The sequence below is a fragment of the Ochotona princeps genome, chromosome 5, assembly GCF_030435755.1.
Source record: "Ochotona princeps isolate mOchPri1 chromosome 5, mOchPri1.hap1, whole genome shotgun sequence".
Lineage (NCBI taxonomy): Eukaryota > Metazoa > Chordata > Mammalia > Lagomorpha > Ochotonidae > Ochotona > Ochotona princeps.
In genome coordinates, this window is record NC_080836.1 from 82303799 (window position 1) to 82325712 (window position 21914).

At 46.5% G+C, this 21914-nt stretch overlaps 1 protein-coding gene across 1 annotated transcript in view; it reads right to left on the reverse strand.

Moving 5' to 3' along the window:
* Positions 1-4927: 4927 nt before the first annotated feature.
* Positions 4928-21914, reverse strand: part of PLEKHM3 (pleckstrin homology domain containing M3) — a 212803-nt gene continuing 195816 nt past the window's right edge. The window contains exon 8 of the mRNA XM_004576885.2: positions 4928-5935. Coding sequence (XP_004576942.2) covers positions 5758-5935 — 178 coding nt within the window. The 3' untranslated portion in view covers positions 4928-5757. The remainder of the gene's footprint in view (positions 5936-21914) is intronic.

Genomic DNA, 21914 nt, shown 5'->3' on the forward strand with positions numbered 1-21914 from the left:
ACAACAACACAGATAAGCACATTAGCTATTACAGATGGCTTAGCCCACAGGAAGATAATAGTTCACACCTAAAAGTTTAGTCAATCCTCCACTGCGTGAGCAAAAATAAGGAAAGATGATGGATTTGACCTGGAGCATGAGAACAAGCTATACAGACATTGCTGGCATTGCCATGGTCACTATTGTACATTGCCAGTATTTGTAAAAGCCCAACCTGACACCTCAGGGGACCTCCCACACCACATCAAGGGACATTTTACAAAATCACAGTTTATCTAAGAGGTTTTCCACTTTTCATGTGGAAAACAAATAACAAAATAAGATCTTCATGCAGTAAAGGAAAAGAAAATCCTTGTGTGTTAAGTTTTGAGAATGAAGAAGGCCAAGGGCACTGATTTTGTATTATCTGTTCTGGAGAGTGGGATTCATCTCTACCCATTGGCCTCTGTTCCCTACACCACCATCCTGAGTGACATCATGATGTCCCCCTGAGTTTGGATAAGGAAAGCCAGCCAGCCAACAAGGAGGAATGAGGGGAGAGAAAAAGAGAAGAAAACAAAATGAACCCTTTTGTAGTTGTGGTTGTGTCGTCTATTTCTCGGTGAAAGGGCTGATGGCACTGAGCAGCCAGTGTTTTTGTCTTTCCACTTGAACTGTGTGTTTGAACTCATTTCCCCGTGAAGTTAAGGCACCAGGTTGAAGGACGGTGAAAGGTTTGACAGGTATGTTGGAGTCCACAGGCTCCAAGCACATGTGTGTCAAGAGTGGCCAGCAGGAAAGAGGCAAAAGGCTGTGTACTCAGTGGAAGCATGCCACAGGCGTGGCGCGGGCAGCGTAGCACTAGGTGTACTCTAAGGCACTCCTACAGGGAAAGGAGTAAACAGGAAAGGGGAATGGGGAAGGAGCCACGGACTGCTACAGGCAGCTGGCCCATTAGCCAGGAGGCTGCTAATCAGGGCTGAGTGCGGGCAAGGGAGACGGAGGGAAGGGGAGAGTGGGCACCTGGCAGCCTCGTGACCAATGGAAGGGAATGTCACTGCACTAAAGGCGCCCACCTCTTACCCCGGCCACAACTGACTTCGTTCGTGCGTTTCCTAACCAGACTGTGCTTCCTAAGCAGACTGTGGCTCCTCTTTCCACAAGGGAGGAACCAAAGCAAAACCTGTCGCAGCTCATTTGCGTTAGGTAAGGCCTTCTCTCACACCAGAGGCTGCCTGACAAACAAAGTGCCACGTGATAAGATCTCTGGAAACTGTTTGAAATAAAACCCCTGACAACTGTGGCTATGCCTGGGATGGCATGCTGCACCTTTCTTTCGGCTTCTAGCTAGAGTTGAACCACAACCTGGGTTTCCCATCAGTGCAGCTTCCACTGAAACACAGGAGAGGAAAAGCCTTGAGTCAGAGGTTGTTGAATCCAGTCAAATTAGAATTGTGTGTCAATAAGACAACTGCTGGGCACTGGGACTTCAAAACACTGTCCCATGTGACAAAACTCAACATTTGCCTGCTAAGATAACCAGGCCGGGCTCACGTATCCCTCTCTGAATGCATCTAGGGCAGTGAGCTCCACTCAGGCGTGCAAGTGCGCTGCAAGGTGCAGGGGAGTGCAGTACCATGAGGAGGGAAGGCGGCCCAGGATTTGCGCACTTGCAATGTCTCCTCATGTTCTCTACCTCTTCACTCTATTTCTGAGTTTTCTAATGAAAACTCAAGAAATAAGAAAGGGGAAAAAATTGCACAGATCTCTATGTAATAACAATAATAATGATGTTTGCATTGCAGACCAGCAGTATGAGAATCAAGAGCTGAAGTTAGTTCAGTAACAGATCAAGGGAACACACAAGGAACTGCCCAGCTCTGCCTTCAGGGACCAAGTCCACACAGCACCGCCTGCGCCCTGCCTGATGGATGGTAACTTACAGGGGTCTGGCTTTGGCCAATGAGTAGGGAGGAAGCCCCCAGGTTGGGAAGTGGGGCCTCTTTGAGGTGAAAATGTTCCGTGCGTAGATGTGCCCCTCTGACAGAACCGGAGGCCTCGTCCAAGGCCACACTGCAGCTCTCTCGGCAGGGCTGCAAGCAGCAGCCCAAGGGCTACACCAACGCCAAGGCAAGCAGGCCCCTCCCCAGCATGCTGGAGAGCACCTCTCCTCACCCCCTTGGTGCCAGCCGTGTTCCGCTTCTGGTAGAACCCAAACGCAAGCACCCTTTCAGCTAACCCAGGGTGCCAAGTCTGGCTCCTGACCAAAGAGCACTCCGGCTGCGTGTGTGAGCGTGGTACAGCCCCCTGCAGAAGACAATGAAACAACAATGGACAAAGAGATTTCACATGGCTTTCGTATCAAGAGGCTCTGGGACTAGGCAGCCCTGGGAGGAAGCCGGCTCCCATTCCAGTTGACGGCTCTTTAAGTGCTTTGTGGCTTTCCTGCAGCCGTGCACTGGGCAGTCTATTTTAGGACCTGGCTTCTCTATTGCGGGGTTCGATGCCAACATTTCACCAGGGTTGGACGGTCTCACACAGGAGTTTCTGGCACTGGGAGGAGGGATTTCCTCAAGTGACACATCAGGGAACAGACCTTGCAGTGAAGAGCAGCTCCCGGAGAGTCACTGGCCATTTTCTCAGATGCTTTTACATGAGAGATATTTAACATGGGATGAAAAATGGAACACGAGGAAAAGCAGGTATTAGCTTGGTCTTTAGGAGAGGTGGCAAGCCACAGATGTGCTTTTGTTTCGACAGTTTCTAAGCAGGGGAACAGTTACCTAGCGGTGCACCGAGTAATTTGTTCAGGTTGCAAACAGTAAGGGCGTTTGTGGACTCTAAGGCATTTGGGACTGAAAAACACAATTCCGAGTTTGCATGGTCAGGCCCAGCTCCTCAGCTGCCACTGTTCTGGCCTCTCTGATTTGGGCGGTGGTGGCAGAGAAGGTCATGGCAAGGTCCACGGCGGGCACTGACCAGGCTGTCAGGTCTGTCCACCAGAAAGAGAAAACAGAAGCTTCCGGTTCTGGGTAACTGATGGTGATCTATTTTTTTTTTCCCTTTAGAGAAGAAGCAGTAAGTGCTATGGGAGGCACTTTGGCCTTGGAATTCACGGGGACAGTACCTGCAGAGCAGGGGCCCCTCTGCCTGGGTACTGGCACTAATGGGGGTGTGATAGATCAGGGACTTGGGACCGTGCTCTGGCTTGAGAACAGGCGGCTCCAAGCCCAGGTGTCTGCGAGCTGGGTTGGGAGGCTCTGTACGTACAGCAAGCATGTCAGAGGGGAGGATGGCCGTGCACTTGAGGTCTCCAAAGGCAGTGTGCTGGGAATGGCCTTGCTGACAGTTGGAATCACAGATACATTAATTACAGCACAGGCAAAAGTAAGCTACAGTGACAGGGAGCTGGGGGCGGAGGGAGAAGGCACTTTGCCATGGGAGCACATCTGTTTTATAATAAGCAGGTCTATAATTCTCTAGTGAAAGATCATGTTCTGCTATCTTCTCTGAGACTGGAAAATATAAATACTGTATTTCACCAAGGGGAGGAGGAAAGGAGATGATCAAATTTGTTTGCCTGTTTGCCAAGTGTTTGAGATTTTCCACCCTTTTTCCTTTTGTGTACAACTTGCTCGATGACTAAAGGCAAGGGAAAGTCAACCTGTTTTTCTAAGAGTAACAGGCACCAGGAGGCAGCTCATGAATAGGGCCCTGGCCTCAGAACAGGATTCCATGCCTTGGTTATGACTACTGTAGAGTCAGAAAAGAAGTGCATGTGTCGTGCTCAACTCTGAGGCTGGGCTGTGTGTTCTGCAGCCAGAGGAACTGGCGTGGGCTGAGAGGTGAAATGTTGACATCTGAATGCATACACGTTGGACTGCAGTGTCACCTCCTGGAACATCATGGGATGGGAGCTGCAGGGAGCAGGGGTGGAGAATGGAGCAGTGGGGTTGGATGTACTGTGCGCTCGGGGAGCCACCCACTACCTGCTTCCCAACAGCCGTGCAATGACTAACCCATGACACAGTAGGCATCTGCTCAGTGCAAAAGCCCTTGAATCATCCAGTGAACTCTATGGGAAACTGTTTCACGACAAGCACGTTTTCCTGTCTGGGAAAGAAGGACTTGGGGAACGCTAGGTCTCCAGTGCACTCTGACCAGCCATTTTGGTCACAGTGGCTGCCACATTGGCTCTTAAAAGGGCACTGCAGTGGGAGAGGGCTACCTTCCAAGTAGCAAAGCAACTCATTGCAGTCCTTATTCATGTAATACTATTTGAGCTTTTTTGTTTTAAGGGGGGAATTATGTTTAAATGTACTTACTTAAATATTAGATTGAATTTACTATTTTTGGAAGCTTTAATAATAAAGCTTTCATAATAAATTTGATATTCTGGAGGCTGGTGCTACAGCATCGTGGGTAAAGGTGCCAGCATCCCATGTGGGCACTGGTTTAAATTCTAGCTGCTCCACTTCTGATCAGCTTACTGCTTAGCTTACTGCTTAGCTTACTGCTTAGCTTACTGATTAGCTTACTAATCAGCTTACTGATTAGCTTACTGCTAATGTGCCTGGGAAAGCAACAGAGGATGGCCCGAGTATTTGGGCCCTTGTACCCATGGGGGAGACATGGAAGAAGCTCTTGCTTCAAATTGGCCCAGCTCTGACTGTTGCGGCCATCTCTGGGTAAAGCAGCCAATGGAAAACCTCTCTCTATCTCCCCCTCTCTCTAACTCTACCTTTCAGTTAAATAAATAAATCTGAAAAAAAAAAAAAGGTTGGTATCTGAAGTTCCATGTTATTATGATGTTTTTAATCGACTAAAACAATGAGAAAGCCAGAGTGGCTACACTGACAAATGTCCACAGGGAAGTGCAGTGCGGAACAGTGAGAAACAAAGCATTGTAAGCTGCCAGGCAGGAGTGGCTTGCACAGGAGCTATATACCCTGTGTACCAGCCAATACACCCATGGCTTTGACCACAATTCTAGGATGTGTAAAATATCACCCACGACACCCTTGGAAAACAGGTCTTGACAGCTGTTTCCAGCCTGGCAGGTGCAGTGGACAGTCACAGCATCTAGCTGGACCCACCATTTGTACCAGCAAACAGACCTGCAACCGCCTGTTACAGCTTACTGAGGCCTCTTCCTTCTGACATCAACCCCAAGCAGAACCAGCTCTCCTTTCGCATCAGGAGCCCCGCCACAGCCCCTTGCCTAGGTGCCCCTTCCGTCTCGGGGAGGAACTGAGGCAAGAGGGCCAAAGGGTTCTGGGGCCTAGAGCATTCTTGGGTTTTAAACATTTTCTCATGAATCCCATGATGAGGGGTGCTTGCCTGGGTCACCTCAGCCTCTGGGAGAGCTAAAAATAAATACCTCAGAAATACCCTGGAGCACTCCACACTGCAGGAAATGCTTCCACCTGCGGCTGTGTCATAAATGGGCTCTGGAGCCAGAAGAGAAAAAGTCTGGACACCGAAGCCTGGCCTGGAAACCCCTCTGTGCTTGGGGGTGAGCAGGCTGCAAGTCATGGCTAAGTGCTAAACAGGCACGGGTAGCCCAGAGGCTCTGCAAACCCTCCGACAATGATTTATACAACTATGCACTGGACGAACAGGGATATGTATATATAAATAAATAGATAGATATCTAGCTATATCGAGTTGAGGATGAGACAGGCTCCTCTTCCAAAGGGGTCTAACTGGCTAGTTAGGAAGCCACTGGGGCTGGTGGGTGTTGCTGGGTGCATCCTGATGGGGGGCGGGCAGTCGGAGTCAGGTGTCCTGGTAGGAGAGTTCAAACATGGCGCATGCCTCCTCCAGGCTCTCGTCCATGTTCAGCCGCCGCCAGAAGGATTTCTGCTTCTTCTGCAGCTCTCGACGGACACATCTCGGGCAGGGGACAGACTTTTCTTTGCATTCGGAATGAAAAACAGCTCCACAGCTTTCACATCTGCAAAAAAACAACCACGGACAGGGTGAATAGGACTGAACAAGTGTGATGCAAAGGCACGAGGGCCAGTGGCACAGGGCAGCCAGGGCACCAGCTAGTCTTCCACGATTCTGGACATGCCTGCGCATGGGAAGAGAAATGACTCATTGAAATGGGCTGCTTCCTTTTCCAAAATGCTCAAGGTTAAGTTTCACTTGAAAAACATTTTTTTTCTCCTTTGCTGATTAGCAGGAGGCTGGGGAGAGAATTACAGCTTACGAGGGAGGGGGGCTGGCAGTCAACTAGCAGCGCCGTGATGACAGTGACAATGGGCAGAGCACCAGGAGCTCTGTGCAGGAGAAACAGTGTGGGCAGTAACCCAGGGGGAAGCAAGGCACACTGGGGGCCAAGCCTCACCAACCAACACTGCTCACATACCAGGGACCTGCCTGGCAGGGTGGATGTGAAAATGTAGCTTAATACCTTGGGATCTTTCTCTTAGTGAGTGTTTCAAGAGGAGGAAAGCCCTCCCAGATTTGTAATAAAAGTGTGAGAAATTCAGCATAGAGAGTGGTGAAGAAAACTTTTCCCCCCACTTTTCCCAACCGCAGGAGAGATAGTGTGATTTACAGAGGAGACATTCCCGGTGGATGACTCGCCTGTGGTGGGTTCGGCTTCGTGGAGGCCTGTACAGGAGTCTGAAGGGCTTGTTTTTACTCCCTGGGTTTTGATAATGAGTACCTGACAAGCTCGACTCTGGCTTTTCCAGGGACAGCCTTGCTGATGCGGCCCGAGTCCTCACCCTTCCAGGCTCAGGGAATACCAAGGGAAGCTGCCTGGTCCCAGCAGCCTGGGCAACCGTGCCTGTGTGCTCCTGCTCAGCCTGCAGTGTCTGCAAAGGCGTCAGTCCTCAGGGCCTGGCCTGTCACTCACTTAGCCTGGCGAGCGGGCTCATGGGTCAGGGGGACTAGCCAAAGGACGGCCTTCCTCCCCACTCTTAGCCTGTGGGGAGCAGGCAGTGACATGGAAGGGTGACATGAAGGGGGTGGCTGGCTGCCCCAGAAGATGGGGCCTCTGCTGCACCCAGCAGTCCCTAGCCCAGGGCAGCTCCAGGGACCAGGGAAATGTAGCCTGGTCAGGAGAGTGGGCAGGGCGCTGCAGCTCACTTCCTGACTGGATGACTGCTGTGGACTCAACTGCGCCCCCTAGAATTCATGTGTTGGAGACCTACCTCCCACATGACTGTATCAAGGTAAACTGTGGCAGAGGTAATTAAAGTCCAGTGAGGTCACAAGGGTGACGCCCTGATCCCACAGGATTAGTGTCCTAGGAGGAGATACGCCAGAGAGCTGGCTTGCCACTTCACTTAATGCGGGAAGGTCATTTGAGAACAGAAAGGAAAGAGAATCACTGTCTTCCAAAAGAAAGGCCTCACCAGCCCTGGACCTTGCTGGCACCTGGACCCGAGGCTTCCAGACCCCTGAGGAGTCTGTGCATGTTGTCATGGCCACCCAGGCTGTGGAATATTGTGTGTCAGCCCCAGGAAGACAACTTTGTGGAGCAAATGACTTGGGCCTGAGCCTCAGTTTCCTGCTCAGCCAAGCAGGACAGCTTGAGCAAGCACCTGGATATGGCGTCCATCACGGGCAGGCACGGGCAGGCATGGGCTAAGTGCCTCATGGGCCGCCTGGGTCTGCTCCCTCCACTGCACCTCCAGGCCACTGCTGCTTTTCTGGGAGGCTGCCTACAGCCCAGCCTCCCCTAGGGTAACCTGAGGACACCTCCATCAACTCTTTCATGGTACACATGAGAAAGCAGGCCCATGGGACAGTTCCTGATGGTGTCCTGGGGTGCAAGGGTGGAAGATAGAGCTGTGACTGTATTGCAAGGCTCAAGGCAGCTCAGCCGAACCCCTGCCCACATGCCATGCTTCTAGGCTGAAACCTGGCCACTGGAACTAGCCCAGCACCATGGCGCGGTAAGGCACAGGGCTTGAAGTCAGACCACCCGTATCAAGTCACGGACTCCTCGGGGGCTCAGGGACTCGGGCTGCCACTTTCTCGCTGCATCGGCTTCCCTGTGGGTCATTTGCTGCCTGCAAGCATGTCCCTCCTGCTCACTGTACAGAAAACAGGAGCAAACCGATGTGGAAGGATCATGCCAATGGCAGCTAGGTCATCACCTTCTGTGGCACCATCCTGCACCCAGCGGGGTCAGCTCTGCCCGCTTGCACCCTCCCTCCAGGGGGAATGAAGGTCACTTCCAGGGCTCCTCATGCTTCTCATTGGGCCACTTCCTTCCTAGTGGCAGTGGCTTTGTCCTACCCGGGTCGCACTTTTGTAACCTCCTATCGCTAACGTGACACTAATGATAACTTTATCAAATAAATTTCCTCCTTCTTGCCCCTTTGCCCTGCTGGGTTAGTCAGTGGTTTATCCACCCAGGGATGTTGCCCCAGGGCAGTGATTGATAAGGAGAAAACTGGGTTCTCTCAGTGCCACTCCCTTATCTCTGCCGATACCCGGTCCCCGTGAGCCAAGAGACTGAGCCTTATCGGATATTTCTGGTGCAACAAACACCCAGGGAGTGATGCAGGCACCAGTGCACCTGCTCCTTCTAGTCAAAGGTCAGTAACTGAACAAAAAATGGTATGAGATAAAAAAAAATTAATGGTTAAAAAATAGAATGAAGTCCTATTTTCTAGCAGTTTGTAACCCAGCAGGTATCTTTGAAACGTTGTATGGCTAGATTGATCATTGTTCAGTGGCATTCCTCAATTTGGAGAATCTACGGTTGCTCCTCCCCCTACCCTCAACTTTCTCTTCAAAGGAAAATAAAGGTAGGAAAAGGAAGGGGAGAGAGAAAGCATTCATAGGACTGCGATAAAATTGTGACACAAAATTCACAGAACTTTGTAATAAAAATGGAACATGCAGAAAAGGCAAAGTATTAGCAGTCAACTTGAGTGTGCTCAGTATTAGGTGCTGTGATATTTAGGTATGTTTCTCTTCAAGGGCATGACTTTGCTCCGAGGGATTTTTCATTTAAAATTACAAAAATCGTTTCTGAGTAACACACAATACATTTTTCTGGGGTATGGTACAGTATTTCAACACATAGACACATGGCCAACCATCCAAATGAGATGGCTAGGCCGTCTGGTTTCTGACTTTTCCCTGTGCATGGTGTCTCCCGGCCCTGCTCACCTGTTCTTTCTGTCTTCTGCTGACAGTACATTATTGCGAACTATACTGTGCAACACTAGACCTTGTTACTGTGTTGCAGGACCTGTTACCAAACTTCCTCCTCTCCCCCGCCGCACACTTCCCAGGCCCTAGAAGTCACTACACAAAGATCAGATCCACATTAAAAAAAAAATTCCAAATGTAAGAGAGAACACACTTTATTTTTGTGTCTGGCTTATTTCACTTAACATAATGATCTTCCATCCAGTTTGACTCACTGTGCTGAAAATGTCCCACTGGTTTATGCGAGGGCTGAGTATGTGCTGGGCAGAACCAGGCTGGACCGCAAACACCCACTGGTTCCAGTGGAAGACAGGGATGGAAACAGAACCAACCCAGCAACTGCAACCACAGGCTGATCGGGGAGATGGACTGTGCTGGGCCCTGTTATTGCTAGTACATACAGGAATCTGGTCTGGGAACACCTCGGATGAGGTTTCTTTGGGGATCCCACCAATCGAGCTTTCGGGCTCAGAACGCTAGCCATCAAGTGACAGAGGACAAAGCGGGTCAGTCAACCACCTCAGCTATATGTTGGCGATGGGAGTACTGGGCAGACGGAGACTATATGGTGGACTGTGTCAATCAGTGGATTCTCCAACGATCGCATCGTGCTTGGAGTGGTGAGAGTGGCAGCAATTCAGAACTGCTGAACTATCAAAACCACTTGAGCAACAACCTCGGAGCGTGCCCCGCATCTGGGACCTGGGTTGGGTGGGAGACTGGGTGGGGCTTCTCCCTTAAAATCTCCTTTTACATTGCATATATTAAGCAAACAATATGGAATTGATTGTCTTGCCCATCTTCCTGTAGTGCTTGAACCTTTTTACCCTAATTATGTCAAGATTGTCAAAAATAATAAAAAAAAGAAAATGTTAAGATTTCATTTTTTATGCCCCAATAATACTCCATTTTATATATACACATATAATAATTATAACAAATTATTATAAATATAACAAATAAATATACTTAAGATAAATACAAATAAGTAATTATATAGCTCACCTTTTTACCATTCATCTGCAAATAGACACCTTGCTTGATTCCCTATATATCTCTCTCTTTAGAAGATTTGTTTATATATTTGAAAGGAAGAGTTACAGAGAGGGAGAAGGAGAGACAAACACACACACCACCTTCCATCCATTGGTTCACCTCTCAAATAGCTACAACAACTTGGGTTGAGCGTTTCTTCTGGATCGCTCATGTGGGTGGCAGGGGTTCAGGGACTTGGGCCATTTTCTGCTGTTTTCACAGACACATCAGCAGGGAGCTGGATCAGAAGTGAAGTATTTAAGACCTGAACTTGTACCCATCTGGGATGCTGGCACTGCCAGCGGCAGCTTAATACACTGCACCACTGCGCCAACCCCAATTTTCTAACTTGGTTATCTGTGAATAGGGCTGCAATGAACATGCAAATATAGCTACCGCTTTCATTTGTTCATTTCCTTTGTATGTATACCCAGAAGTGGCACGGTTAAGTCCTACAGCAGATCTACTTTTAGTTCTAAAGAACCTCCATGCTGCTCTCCATAATGGCTATAATAGCTTGCATCCACACCAACAGTGTACCAGGTTCCTTCTCTTACACACACAGCCATGTGTGTGTTTGTACGAGGTGACATCTCACTGTGGTCATGGTTGCATTTTCCTGGTGGCTAGCAATATTGGACATTTTTTCATGCATTTGTTGACCATTTGTGTTTCTCTTCAGAAATCTATTCAGATCCCTTGACAGTTTCTTAACTGGGTTGTTTTTTGCTCTTCTTGACGGGTTTTTCACTTTAAAAAGATTCACTGGCTCTTGAGTGTTTATTGACTCCCCGACTCTGCAATAAAATTTAACACAAGTAACTTACAGAAATGCATCTTCCATAGGAGAGAAATCCACCAACGTCATCATCTCTGCTGAAAACTGCAGCAGGTGATGGAAGAGCTTCTAAAGGCCCCTGTGGTGTTCTTGCATGACACATCACTGAAAGCTAGTGTCAGCCAGTCGCAGCAACAAGCGCTGGCCTCGGTTTCAGGTTGCTGACGTCCACCACACAAAACAAAGACCATGCCTCCTGCCTTTTGAGTGCCACAGATAATGTGACCGCAGGGAGAAATATCTGCCTGTTGGCCAAAGTCAGCCAATAGTGGGTCTTCCCACTGCTTTCCTGAAAGTATACGTTGCTTGCTTCCCCAGGCAGCCAAGCCACAGCACTCCCGACAGGACGGAGAGCACACTTCAGGATCTCGGGCAGCATCTTTTCCCTCTACCCACTGATGCCTGTAGCAAACTCCTCCCCTGGCTCACCTGGGATCCTTGCCATTCCCCATTGCCTTTCCAGGTCACAAGCAAGGAGCTGGATGGAAAATGGAGCAGTGTGTGTGTTAGGCAAGGATTTAGCCACTAAGCTACCACGCTGGGTACAGGTGAATTTTTTAAATAAATAAATAGTTAAATTACTATTTTTATTATTTTCATCATTATTTGAGAGGGAGAAAGAGTGTGAGTGACATCTCCCATCTACCAGCTCACTCCGCAAGTGTATACAACAGCCAGGATGGGGCCAGGCTGAGGATGGGAAACAGGAACTCAATCTAGGGCTCTCGCTTGTTTGGCAAGAATCCAACATCTTGAGTCATCCCTGTTGCCTTCCAGGAGCTGGAGCGAAGAATCAAACCCAGCCATTACAACGTGGATGTGTCTGTCTTAACTGTTATGCCCAAAGCCCACTACACTCAGATATGTTTATTTGCTGTTTGACCAACACTCTCTGAGCTGTCTGTCTATAGTGTTTCTTGCATTTTCATGCCCTATCCAGTGCATCTAACAAAGCTAAGACAAAATTTTGTGCATTTGCTTCCCACACAAATGTGAAAATTAGATTTCAGTAACGTTTGTAATGAAAAGGAAGTGAGTAAAACATCCAGGAGGCTGCTTACTGCAGAGGGTGAACTTGACTGACACGAGCAGCCCAGCGGCCTTGGCCCAGGTTGGCCTCTGCATCGCAGTGACCTTGGACAATTATCTCTAAGACTCACTCTCTACAGAAGTCAAAGAGAAGGCTGGGTTAGATGCGACTGCTTTTTATAACCTGCAGATTCTGTGCGTGGCTGGGGAGGGGGTTGCTTCCGTGGGCTGTGCCCTCCTCTCTCTAAGTGTTTTTACTCCCAGGTCTGGGGGCCTGAGCTTATGCGTTGCTTCTTGCTCAGAAAGTGTGGCTGACAAGCGAGGACTGAATGAGATAAGTCTTAATGTATATAGCATTGCTTTTCATTTTATTCACTTGCACTGGTTAATCAAGCTATGAAACAGCTTATAGGAACTTGTGTATATGGAAGCTGGCATTATCAGGAACTCTGCCAAAAAGAGCTAACTCTGCTGCTAACTCATAAAATCTCAGTTGAACCTCAAGGATTCCTTTTTAAGCCTTCTCCCAGGCCCCATCAGCACCCCCTCCCCAAGAACAAAACAGAATTGTTAAAAGCTGTGGGGTGTTTTAGGGGCAGGGAAAGGCTGGCTAGAGGCAACAGACATTGACCACCCTATATGGAAATAGTTTGGTGTTTTAACCATTGAGATGGCTGCACTGGAGCAAAACCGCTATGTTTCAGCATTGGATGTGCCATTGGGTGTGGGTCTAGGAAGGAAGAATTAGAGTTCTGCTTCCGCTGACTGGGACAACACTGCGAATTACTGTGTGTACCTGGGCAGTCCAGGATTGGAGTACGGGAAAATCTCCACTGTTCTGAGGCAATGCAAATCTCACTTGGCGGCTTAGTCAATGTACCCTGGAATGAGACTATACATTTTTCTGAACAATCTTTGAGCTCAATATTAGCTTACTGTCCTACAGCAAGTGAGAGGGAAGTTCCTCACCTAGAAATCTTAAGAGACCCTTGCCAAGAGATTGGACAGACTTGATGTTCTCATTACAGGTACTGCAAGCAAGAAAACAAACGTGCTGCAGGCCAGCAGAGCGAAATGTGTGCAGCGGGAAGGCTGGCTTCTCTGATATTATGGCAGAGAAGCAAAAATTCCTGGCTGCAGACAGTTTCCTGTTCTGGAATGCCGATGATGTGAGACCAATTAGAGCCAGGCTCGATGGCTTTGTCTGCACCCTTCCAGAGTCCAGCTGCACATGGGGAGGTCACAGGAAGCTGCCAGAGGCCCCTGCCCCAAGCTGAGGTCACTGAAACGCTCCTGCTCCGTTCAAGTCAAGTCTTCCTCCTGCCGTGTTTTTATTTTTGGCTCAGGCAATGGCCTCAGATATTTTACTTGGATTGAAATTCAGTCTTTAGTTTGGCTGGAACTCTGACATGCAAAAGGACAGGCCTGCAGAGAGGGCAGGGCTGGCTGATTTCCACTTTGCAAGCAGCAGGGTGGGGTGCAGAAATAAGTGCACGTTATCAGGCATGCGCGTGCGGTTTTGTGTATGGCTACTATGTAAGGCGCCCCGAACGGTCACTAGCTATTACTGGTTTTTCCAAGAAACCAAGATGATTACTTAAATCTCTTAGCTCAGGGAGGTAGTTATTGGGGCCTGGTTATTTTACATTTCAGCATGGTGTTTTCTGCTGTCTTGTGTAAGCAAATGAACATAAGCAAACACTTTGTCATTTGTTTACCTAGGAAATGAGCCCACGCCATGCATGGTGCGTGCCTGCATGTGTGTATATGTGCTGTACAGATATTCACAGATGTATACTGTTCAGAACATGGTACTGAACATTCCACGATACAATCCATTGAATAACATGTAAGCAAGCAGTCAAGATCTAACACATTCACTCTTCTAGGGAGAGTCGGAAGATTGAAGCTAGGAAAAGTTAACATACAAGTTCAGGAAGAAACGGACTATGGCTGGGTGCTGACATCTGGGGAGAGTGTCCAAGTTTCACAGCCACTGCGCGGAGCACCATCTCCCATCAAAGCTTGCTCCAGGTTAACTAGAAGTCTGCACTCTGCAAACGCCAGGCAGCTTTGCTCAGCATTGCAGAGACCCGGAGAAGCAGGCAGGACGAGGAGTAAGAGAGGAAGGGATGCAACAGGAAATGCTGGGAATTGTGGATCCTTGCAGAACGAAAAAGGCACTAGGTTTGGGCATTTGGGATGATTCTTCATTGCTGATGGCATAGCAGTGGTTTCAATTGTCTGAGACTGCAAAAATCCAGCTCCTTTGGATCCATGTCTGGCAAATTAAGGGGTGTGTGCAGTAGTTCATAGAGCTTTTCTAATAGTTTTGGACAGTGAATACAAACACAGCAAGATCAAGATTAGACATTTAAATTAGACAATATTTGTATAGCCTTTTGCTCCTATTGTCACACAAATTAATTTAAAAAGTATTCATACCAGTTCTCTTATCATTATTTTATTTTATAATTTTGATTAAGCTAGTCATTAAATAACTAGACACAATGCAGAGCCTGGCCACCAATCTGGTTTCAGGCTAGCAAGTGGGCAAACCACTTTGGCTTGATTCCAGTCTTTTGTCTTGAAATCTGGCCCTCCTTCCCTGTAACTAGCCACACGGTCCCTTCAGTTATTCAGCACACACTCCAATATCTGCTAAGACTCAAATCTGGGCAGGACAATTGGTGCGTCCTGCAATGATCTTTTTATCTACCCTTTAAGCCCCAGAGTTAATTAAGGAGAGTTTTCCCCTGATTGCATGCCACAAAGACTTTGGCTTTCACAGGTCTTGCACTTTTAGTTTGTAAACCAAGCTCAGCTAATACCATTGACAAAGCCTTACTTAAAATCCAGGCTTTCAAACAGAATGTAAACAAGGGTTAATTAATTTATTTGTTAATTTTGCTACCCTACTGGGGACATTAACTCAACTAGCATCCTTTGTGCAAATGTTTAATAAATGCTACTGACCAGTTCACGTTGACGACAGAGCACCTTAGTCATGCCCTATGTAGGTGCAGAAACACATTTGATAACAATGAAATGATTTTCCAGTAAAAGGAAAAAAATGTATATTAATGACATTTTAAAATTTTCATTTTAAGATTCACCTGGCCATTAAGTATGATCCTCAGGAAACAAATACCCATCCTTGCTTGGAAAATCTGTTTAGTATTAGGGAAAGTAAGGCAATGACCTGAGGATTTAAACATTTTCTACTGTTTCTGGAAAACTAGTGTATATTATAACTGTAGCCACAGAGAACTATAAATGATAGCAATGTTTCTGGGTAAAAATTCCTAGATGACAAAAAAAAAAAACATAAAAGAAAAAAAAAATTCCTAGATGAGTCAATAATGCTTAAGAGCTCAAGAAATGTTTAAAAGTATCTGGTGCTGGGGCCCAGAACGATGGCTCAGTTGGCTAATCCTCTACCTGAGGATCCCATCAGCACTGGTTCGTGTCCCAGCTGCTCCACTTTCCATCCAGCTCCTTGCTTATGGCCTGGGAAAGTAGTGCAGGATGGGCCAAAGCCTTGGCGTCCTGAATCCACCTGGGAGACCTGGAAGAAACTCCTGGCTTCAGATTGGCTTAGCTCTGGCTGTTGCAGTCATTTGGGGAGTGAACAAATGGATGGAAGATCATTCTGTCTCTCCTGTCTCTGTAAATCTGATTTCTCAATAAAAATAAATAAGTCTTTTTTTAAAAAAAAATCTGGTGCTGGTGCCATGGTATAGCAAGCTAAGCCTTTGCCAGCAGTGCCAGTATCCCATCTGTGTGCTAGTTTGAGTCCTGGCTGTTCCACTTCTGATCCAGCTCCCTGCTACTGAGTCTGGGAGAGCAACAGAAGATGGCTAAGTCCTTGGGCTCCTGCTACCTCACAGGAGACCCAGAAAAAGCTCCTGGTTCCAGGCTTTGGACTGGTCCACCTCTGACCATTGAAGCCATTTGGGGAGTGATCTCGTGGATGGAAGATCTGTCTTTCTGTAACTCTACCTTTCAAATAAAAATAAACTAATCTTAAAAATAAAAGAATGTAGAATGACTGCATTTTTAAAAATTGGCTATATGTAACATACAGGTAACTGTGTATGAGGATACTATTAGATTGGTAGAAATGAAAACAAATGGGCCTGGCATGATGGCCTAGTGGCTAAAGTCCTCGCCTGGCATGTGCCAAGATACCATATGGGTGCCGGTTCTAATCCTGATGGCCGTGCTTCCCATCCAGCTCCCTGCTCATGGCCTAGGAAAGCAGTCGAGGACAGGCCAAAGTTTTGGGACCCTGCACCCACATGGGAGACCTCGAAGAGGCTCCAGGCTCCTGGTTTCAGATTGGCACAGTATCAGCCGTTGCGGCCACTTGGGGAGTGAATCAGGGACAGGAGATCTTCCTCTCTGTCTCTCCTCCCCTCTGTATATCTGAATTTGCAATAACAATAAGTAAATCTTAAAAAAAATGAAAACAAATAATCTTGGTTTGTAGGTAGACTTACGGGGTAGGTAGGTGCTTGGTGTTAAAGTTAAGGCACTGCATGCATGCGACATGAGAGACCCAGCCTGAGCTCCTGTCTCCAGGCTTTGCCCCGGTCCAGCCCTCGCTGTCGTGGGCATCTGGGGAATGAACCAGGAGTTGGGAGATTTCAGTCTCTATCTCTCTGCCTTCCAAAATAAACATATAAATAAGTAAATTTATATATGCATGTGCATTGATTGATTATGCTGCCTTTTCCCCTGTAGAACTGAAAAGCTTTAACTGTCAAGTTCTTGAAGTAAGCCATTTTAAAAGAAATAATAACTTCTAGGTGAACACATGTCTGACACACTTTTATTTAATACATCACATTTCAGCTACTTAAAGTACGCTTAGTAGAGCTAAAATAAAATATGTTAAGTGGGTCCAGCACGCTAGCTCAGCGGTTAAAGTCCTTGCCTTGCATACACCGGATCTCATCCAGCTCCCGGCTTGGGGCCTGGGAAATCAGTTGAGGACAGCCCAAAGCCTTGGGACCCTGCACCAGCATGGGAGACCTAAGAAAGGCTCCTGGCTTCAGATCGGCTCAGCTCTGGCCATTGCATTCTCTTGGGAAGTGAATCATTGGATGGAAGATCTTCCTCTCTGTCTCTCCTCCTCTTTGTATATCTGCTTTTCCAATAAAAATAATCTTTTTTTTCTTTTAAAGAATATGTTAAGCATGACTGCTTTAGCAAAATGTAAAGAGGTCCAGAAAACCAGCCTTATCCAATTTTATAAGCAACAAGGTTAGTTGTTTAAGATTTGCTACTGGTTATTGATCATTAATATACATTTAGAAGGAGAAACACATTCAAACAAAAGATGCGCTGTATTTTGTCATTACTTGGATCATTCCCCCATTTGTCCCCTGTCATCAGACAATTCTCTCAACGTGCTGGCACTATGAGTTCCTGATACTCCTTTCTCTCTAGGTTAGTGCTGTGCAGCAAAGGAGATGCCAAGGGCAAGCGTGGACGGCAGCTAGGGACAGCCATGCTCCTGTCTCCATCATGGGCTCCAGGCGGTGGCCTGAGCATACTCTCCACACTTCTCCATGTGCAAATCAGACCCGGGAGAAGACAGGGAAGACAGCTTCCATACCACGCTGAGGTGCTTCCAGGCACCAGGCTCCCCTGTCTAGGTCCCTCTTTTTTGGAGTGTGTTAAACATACTCTTAGGGAAGTGAAGGAAGGGGAGGGTCTGGCATTCGCATCACCTTGCCTCCAAACCCTGGAACTGATATTTCTTTCAGACACTGCATAAGAACCCTGCTTGTTTCATAGGTGACCCCAGTCCTGCCTCCCCTCCACCTGGCACTTCTTTCTTATTCTGGGGCTTTCCTTACAGCTGGGCTGCCAAAAGCTGCCTTCCCACCAATGCACTTTCCACCAGGTCTTTTCAATTTTCTTTCCATCTAGCATGAAGGAGCCCCTTTCTAGGAAATACGTGGGTACTAACTCCTTTCAAACTAGATCTGCTGTCAGTTAAATCAGTATAACGCAGTGGCTCCCAGTGTTTTCTATGCATACTCTTCACCAGCTATTGGTTGGTATTTGTGTCTACTATGTTACTGAGTTTGTAAAAACGGCAATTCCCATATTTCTGTTTTTTTTTTTTTTTACAGGGATTATACATTCTTTCCCTTTTTTGTATACAAAAGCTACAAAATCCACCCCATGAATAGCAGTAGTGAAAAGTTCCCACAACCACACTGGAAATTAAGTGTAACTAGCTGAGGCTTCTGGCGTTTCTACCCTGAGTTTGGCTGGTGGGCCCCTGAACTTTCCAAGCTAGTGCTGTGACAACACGGTGTGCAGGAAAGACTCAGCACTGGCATTCAACTCCCCCTACCACTACACGTGGTGCTGAATGGGCAAGTCTGCCTTGTGAGGAGTGCCAGCTAACAGCAGGTGATTGATAAGCTCCCCGTGGCTCTGCAAAAGGTTCTATATCCAGGTGTATTGCAGTCCAAAATGACAACATTTGTATAGAGTGTGAACATCTATAGACAGAATAGGTATCTCTATTGAAAAGCTCTTAAAAATTATTTGAGAGGCAGAGAGACAGACAGAGAAAAAGAGAGAGAGAGAGACAGAGAGAATCCTCTAACAGGTTACTTCCCTTCTCAAAGGCCTGGCTAGCTGGGAATGGGTGGGAATGGGTGGGACTGAAGCCAGGAACCAGGAACTAGGAACTCAGACCAGGTTTCCCAGGTGGGGGGCAGGAATCCAACTAATGCTGCCTTCCAGGATGCACTTTAGCAGGGAACTGGAGTCAGGAGCGTCAAATTCGGGTACTCCCATGTGAAATGTGGGTGTCTTAGTGACCATCTTAACCTTGGGTGAAATGCTTGCCCCTTCATCTTTAAGTGCTTTGAGAGCAACAGGGACAGAGCGGATACTCATTAGCGGCAGCTGTAGGGAGCATGTGCAGGTGTTTCCTGGCGCAGCTTCAGTGACTGGGTTAACAATCACAAGACTGAAAGGGCTTACTAAAGGTATAATTACATGTATTAGATGTTGAAATTAAACATGCAATAATTTTTTAGAGACAACTTTGGAGAGACATTACTATCTCTATTCCCTAATTACCTGTAAAAAAAAAAGTTTCTAGATATCCTGAACATAAATGGACATAATCAGGAGACTGTGTATAATTTTAAAACATAAAACAGTTCATTTTGGAACACAGCGCTCAGTATGAAATGTCAACAGTTTTGTATAGAAAGGGAAGTGCTCCTTCTCTTCCCTATTGTGAAGTCAGGTTACTGATTTACAGTCTGAGTGGGAGGAAACAGCACTTGCTAAAAAGAGACCTACAAGATATTGTGAAAATTACATGAAATACAATTCAGCAACACTCCAGCTTCTGACATCACCTCTCTCCTGACATTATGGTCTCCGCTAGCTCAGTGAAACTCACCTGTAACTGACGCACAATGCAGTCTAGCCATCATTCAGTCTGGTGACATTTCTTGGCAATTACTACGTAACTGACAATTTCACCGAATCAGTTTAGGAGCTGTTTAAAATGTATTGATCGCTACAGGTTTGCAAAATTGATATACAGCAAATGCTTCATTTATCAAGAGTATGTATTGAGCAGTCAGGATGAGATGTTCTAGGTGGGGTAATAAGCAAAGCAGAAATGTCTTATTTGCTCTTGGAGCTCTCATTATTTCAAAATGGTGGACTGAACTGTCATTTGAATTTTTATCTTTTTAATTTTTACCTTAATCTTGTTGCACAAATCATATTAAAATTACTTAACTTTACTAAAAACATCAAGGCAAATTGACCAACACAAAACATTAAGCAATGAAGCTGTAGCAAACATTTAAGCTCTTTTGTTAGTAAGAGCTTAGAACAGTGCCATATGCCTAGTAGGTAAGACCAAAGGAGTATTGGCTTGTCAAAGGCCACAAGCAAAATAACTAGACTTATTTTTAACCTAGTCCTCTTTCCATGAACTAACCTACCTGGACTTATTAAAATGGTCTTATTATTAGAACTAATTTTTTTTCTTTGTAGGAGGTACACATCAATACTGATATGAGTCCCAGCTGCTCTGCTTTTAATTCAGCTTCCTGCTAATGTGCCTGGGAAGGCAGTAGAAGATGGCCTAAGTAGTTGAGCCCCTGCCACCTGTGTGGAGACCTAGATGGAGTTCCTGGCCCTTGGCTTTGGCCCAGTATAGAACTAGAAGTTGCTCTCTCTCTCTCTGCCCTTCAAATAAATAAAAAAAAAAACCCAGATATTTTAAAAAGTTGATACATGAAGGACCAGCAATGTGGTTTAGTGGTAGCCACCATTTGTAAAGCCAGCCTCTCATATGGAGACTGGTTCAAGTCCTGGATGCTCTACTTCCTACTTTGCTCTCTACTAATGGCCTGGGAAAAGCAGAAAAAGACGGCTCAACTGCTTGGGTTCCAACTACCTATGCAAAATACCTGGATAAAGCACCTGGCTCCAGTCTTCAGCCTGACCCAGTGCTAGTCATTGTGGCCATTTGGGGAATGAACCAGTGGATGGAAGATCTTTCTCCCTCTACCACTCTGTAATGCTTTCAAAATAAATAAATTAATCAAAAATTTAATCCATTAAATGTGACTATTTTTCTGGTTCTGATATAATATGATAAAGCAGCTAGATATAAAATTATGTTTAACATTATCTCCATTTTACATATGTATACATATCAGTAGCAGAAATAAATTAAAGGAAACATTTCCTTCTTGTATTTCTGTGTATGTTTCCAAATTTTCTAAAAGGAACATTATAGTAAATGACAATGATGATCATTTCCCCATTTGAACCACCAAAATAACTTGCTTGAAATGTTTAAGATAATCAACCTAATACTTATCAGACAGATAACTAGAGACCCATAAATAGAAGAGGGCATGTACCTTGGCAAAGCACGCTAAGCCCCAGCTTGTGGTACCAACATTCCATACAAGTGCTGGTTCTAGTCCTGGATGTTCTACTTCCAGTCTGGCTCCCTGCTGACATCCCGGGAAAGCAGGGGAGGATGGCTCAAGTCCTTGGGCCCCTGCACCTTTGCACCCCTGTGGGATACCTGAAAGAAGCTCCTGCCTTTGAACTGGCCCAGCTCTGGCCACTGCAGCAACTGGGGGAGTGAGCCAGCAGATGGAAGACCTCTCTGTGTCTTCTTCTCTCTTTGTAACTCTGCCTTTCAAATAACAATAAATAGATCTTAAAAAAGAAACGTGCTTAACTGGGAACAACAGCCATCTAAAGAAGCAATCAAATGGCCTCAAGACACAAGTGACTTCACCAGCCATGGCTGTGTTCAGTGGCGTAGAGGCATAAAGGGTTAGTTCAGCTCTGAGGGTTTCACAAAAAAGTTGGTGCTGTTCTGAAACATTCTGACACATGACTACGAGAGCCACCAGGCCAAGGACAAATGTTATTTACCAAGTTACTCTTTGATCAAAGTTTAAAAAACAGTCAACCAACCAACCAACCTAGTGGTGTGCTGAAGTTTTTTTTTTTTTTTTAAAGGTTTATCTATTTTTATTTAAAAGACAGAATTACACACACACACACACACACACACACATTTTTAATCCTCTAGTTCACTCTCCAAATTGCCCCAACACTTGGAGCTGAACTGATCCAAAGCCAGGAGCCAGGAACTTCTTTTGGGTCCCACACAAGGGTGCAGGAAACCAGGGACTTCAGCAATCCTTCCCCGCTCTCTCAGACCATAATCAGGAAGCTGGATCAGAAGTGGAACAGCTGGAACTCGAACTGGATCCCAAATAGGATCCTGGTGCCACAACAGACTTAGCGCCAGCCCCAAGAT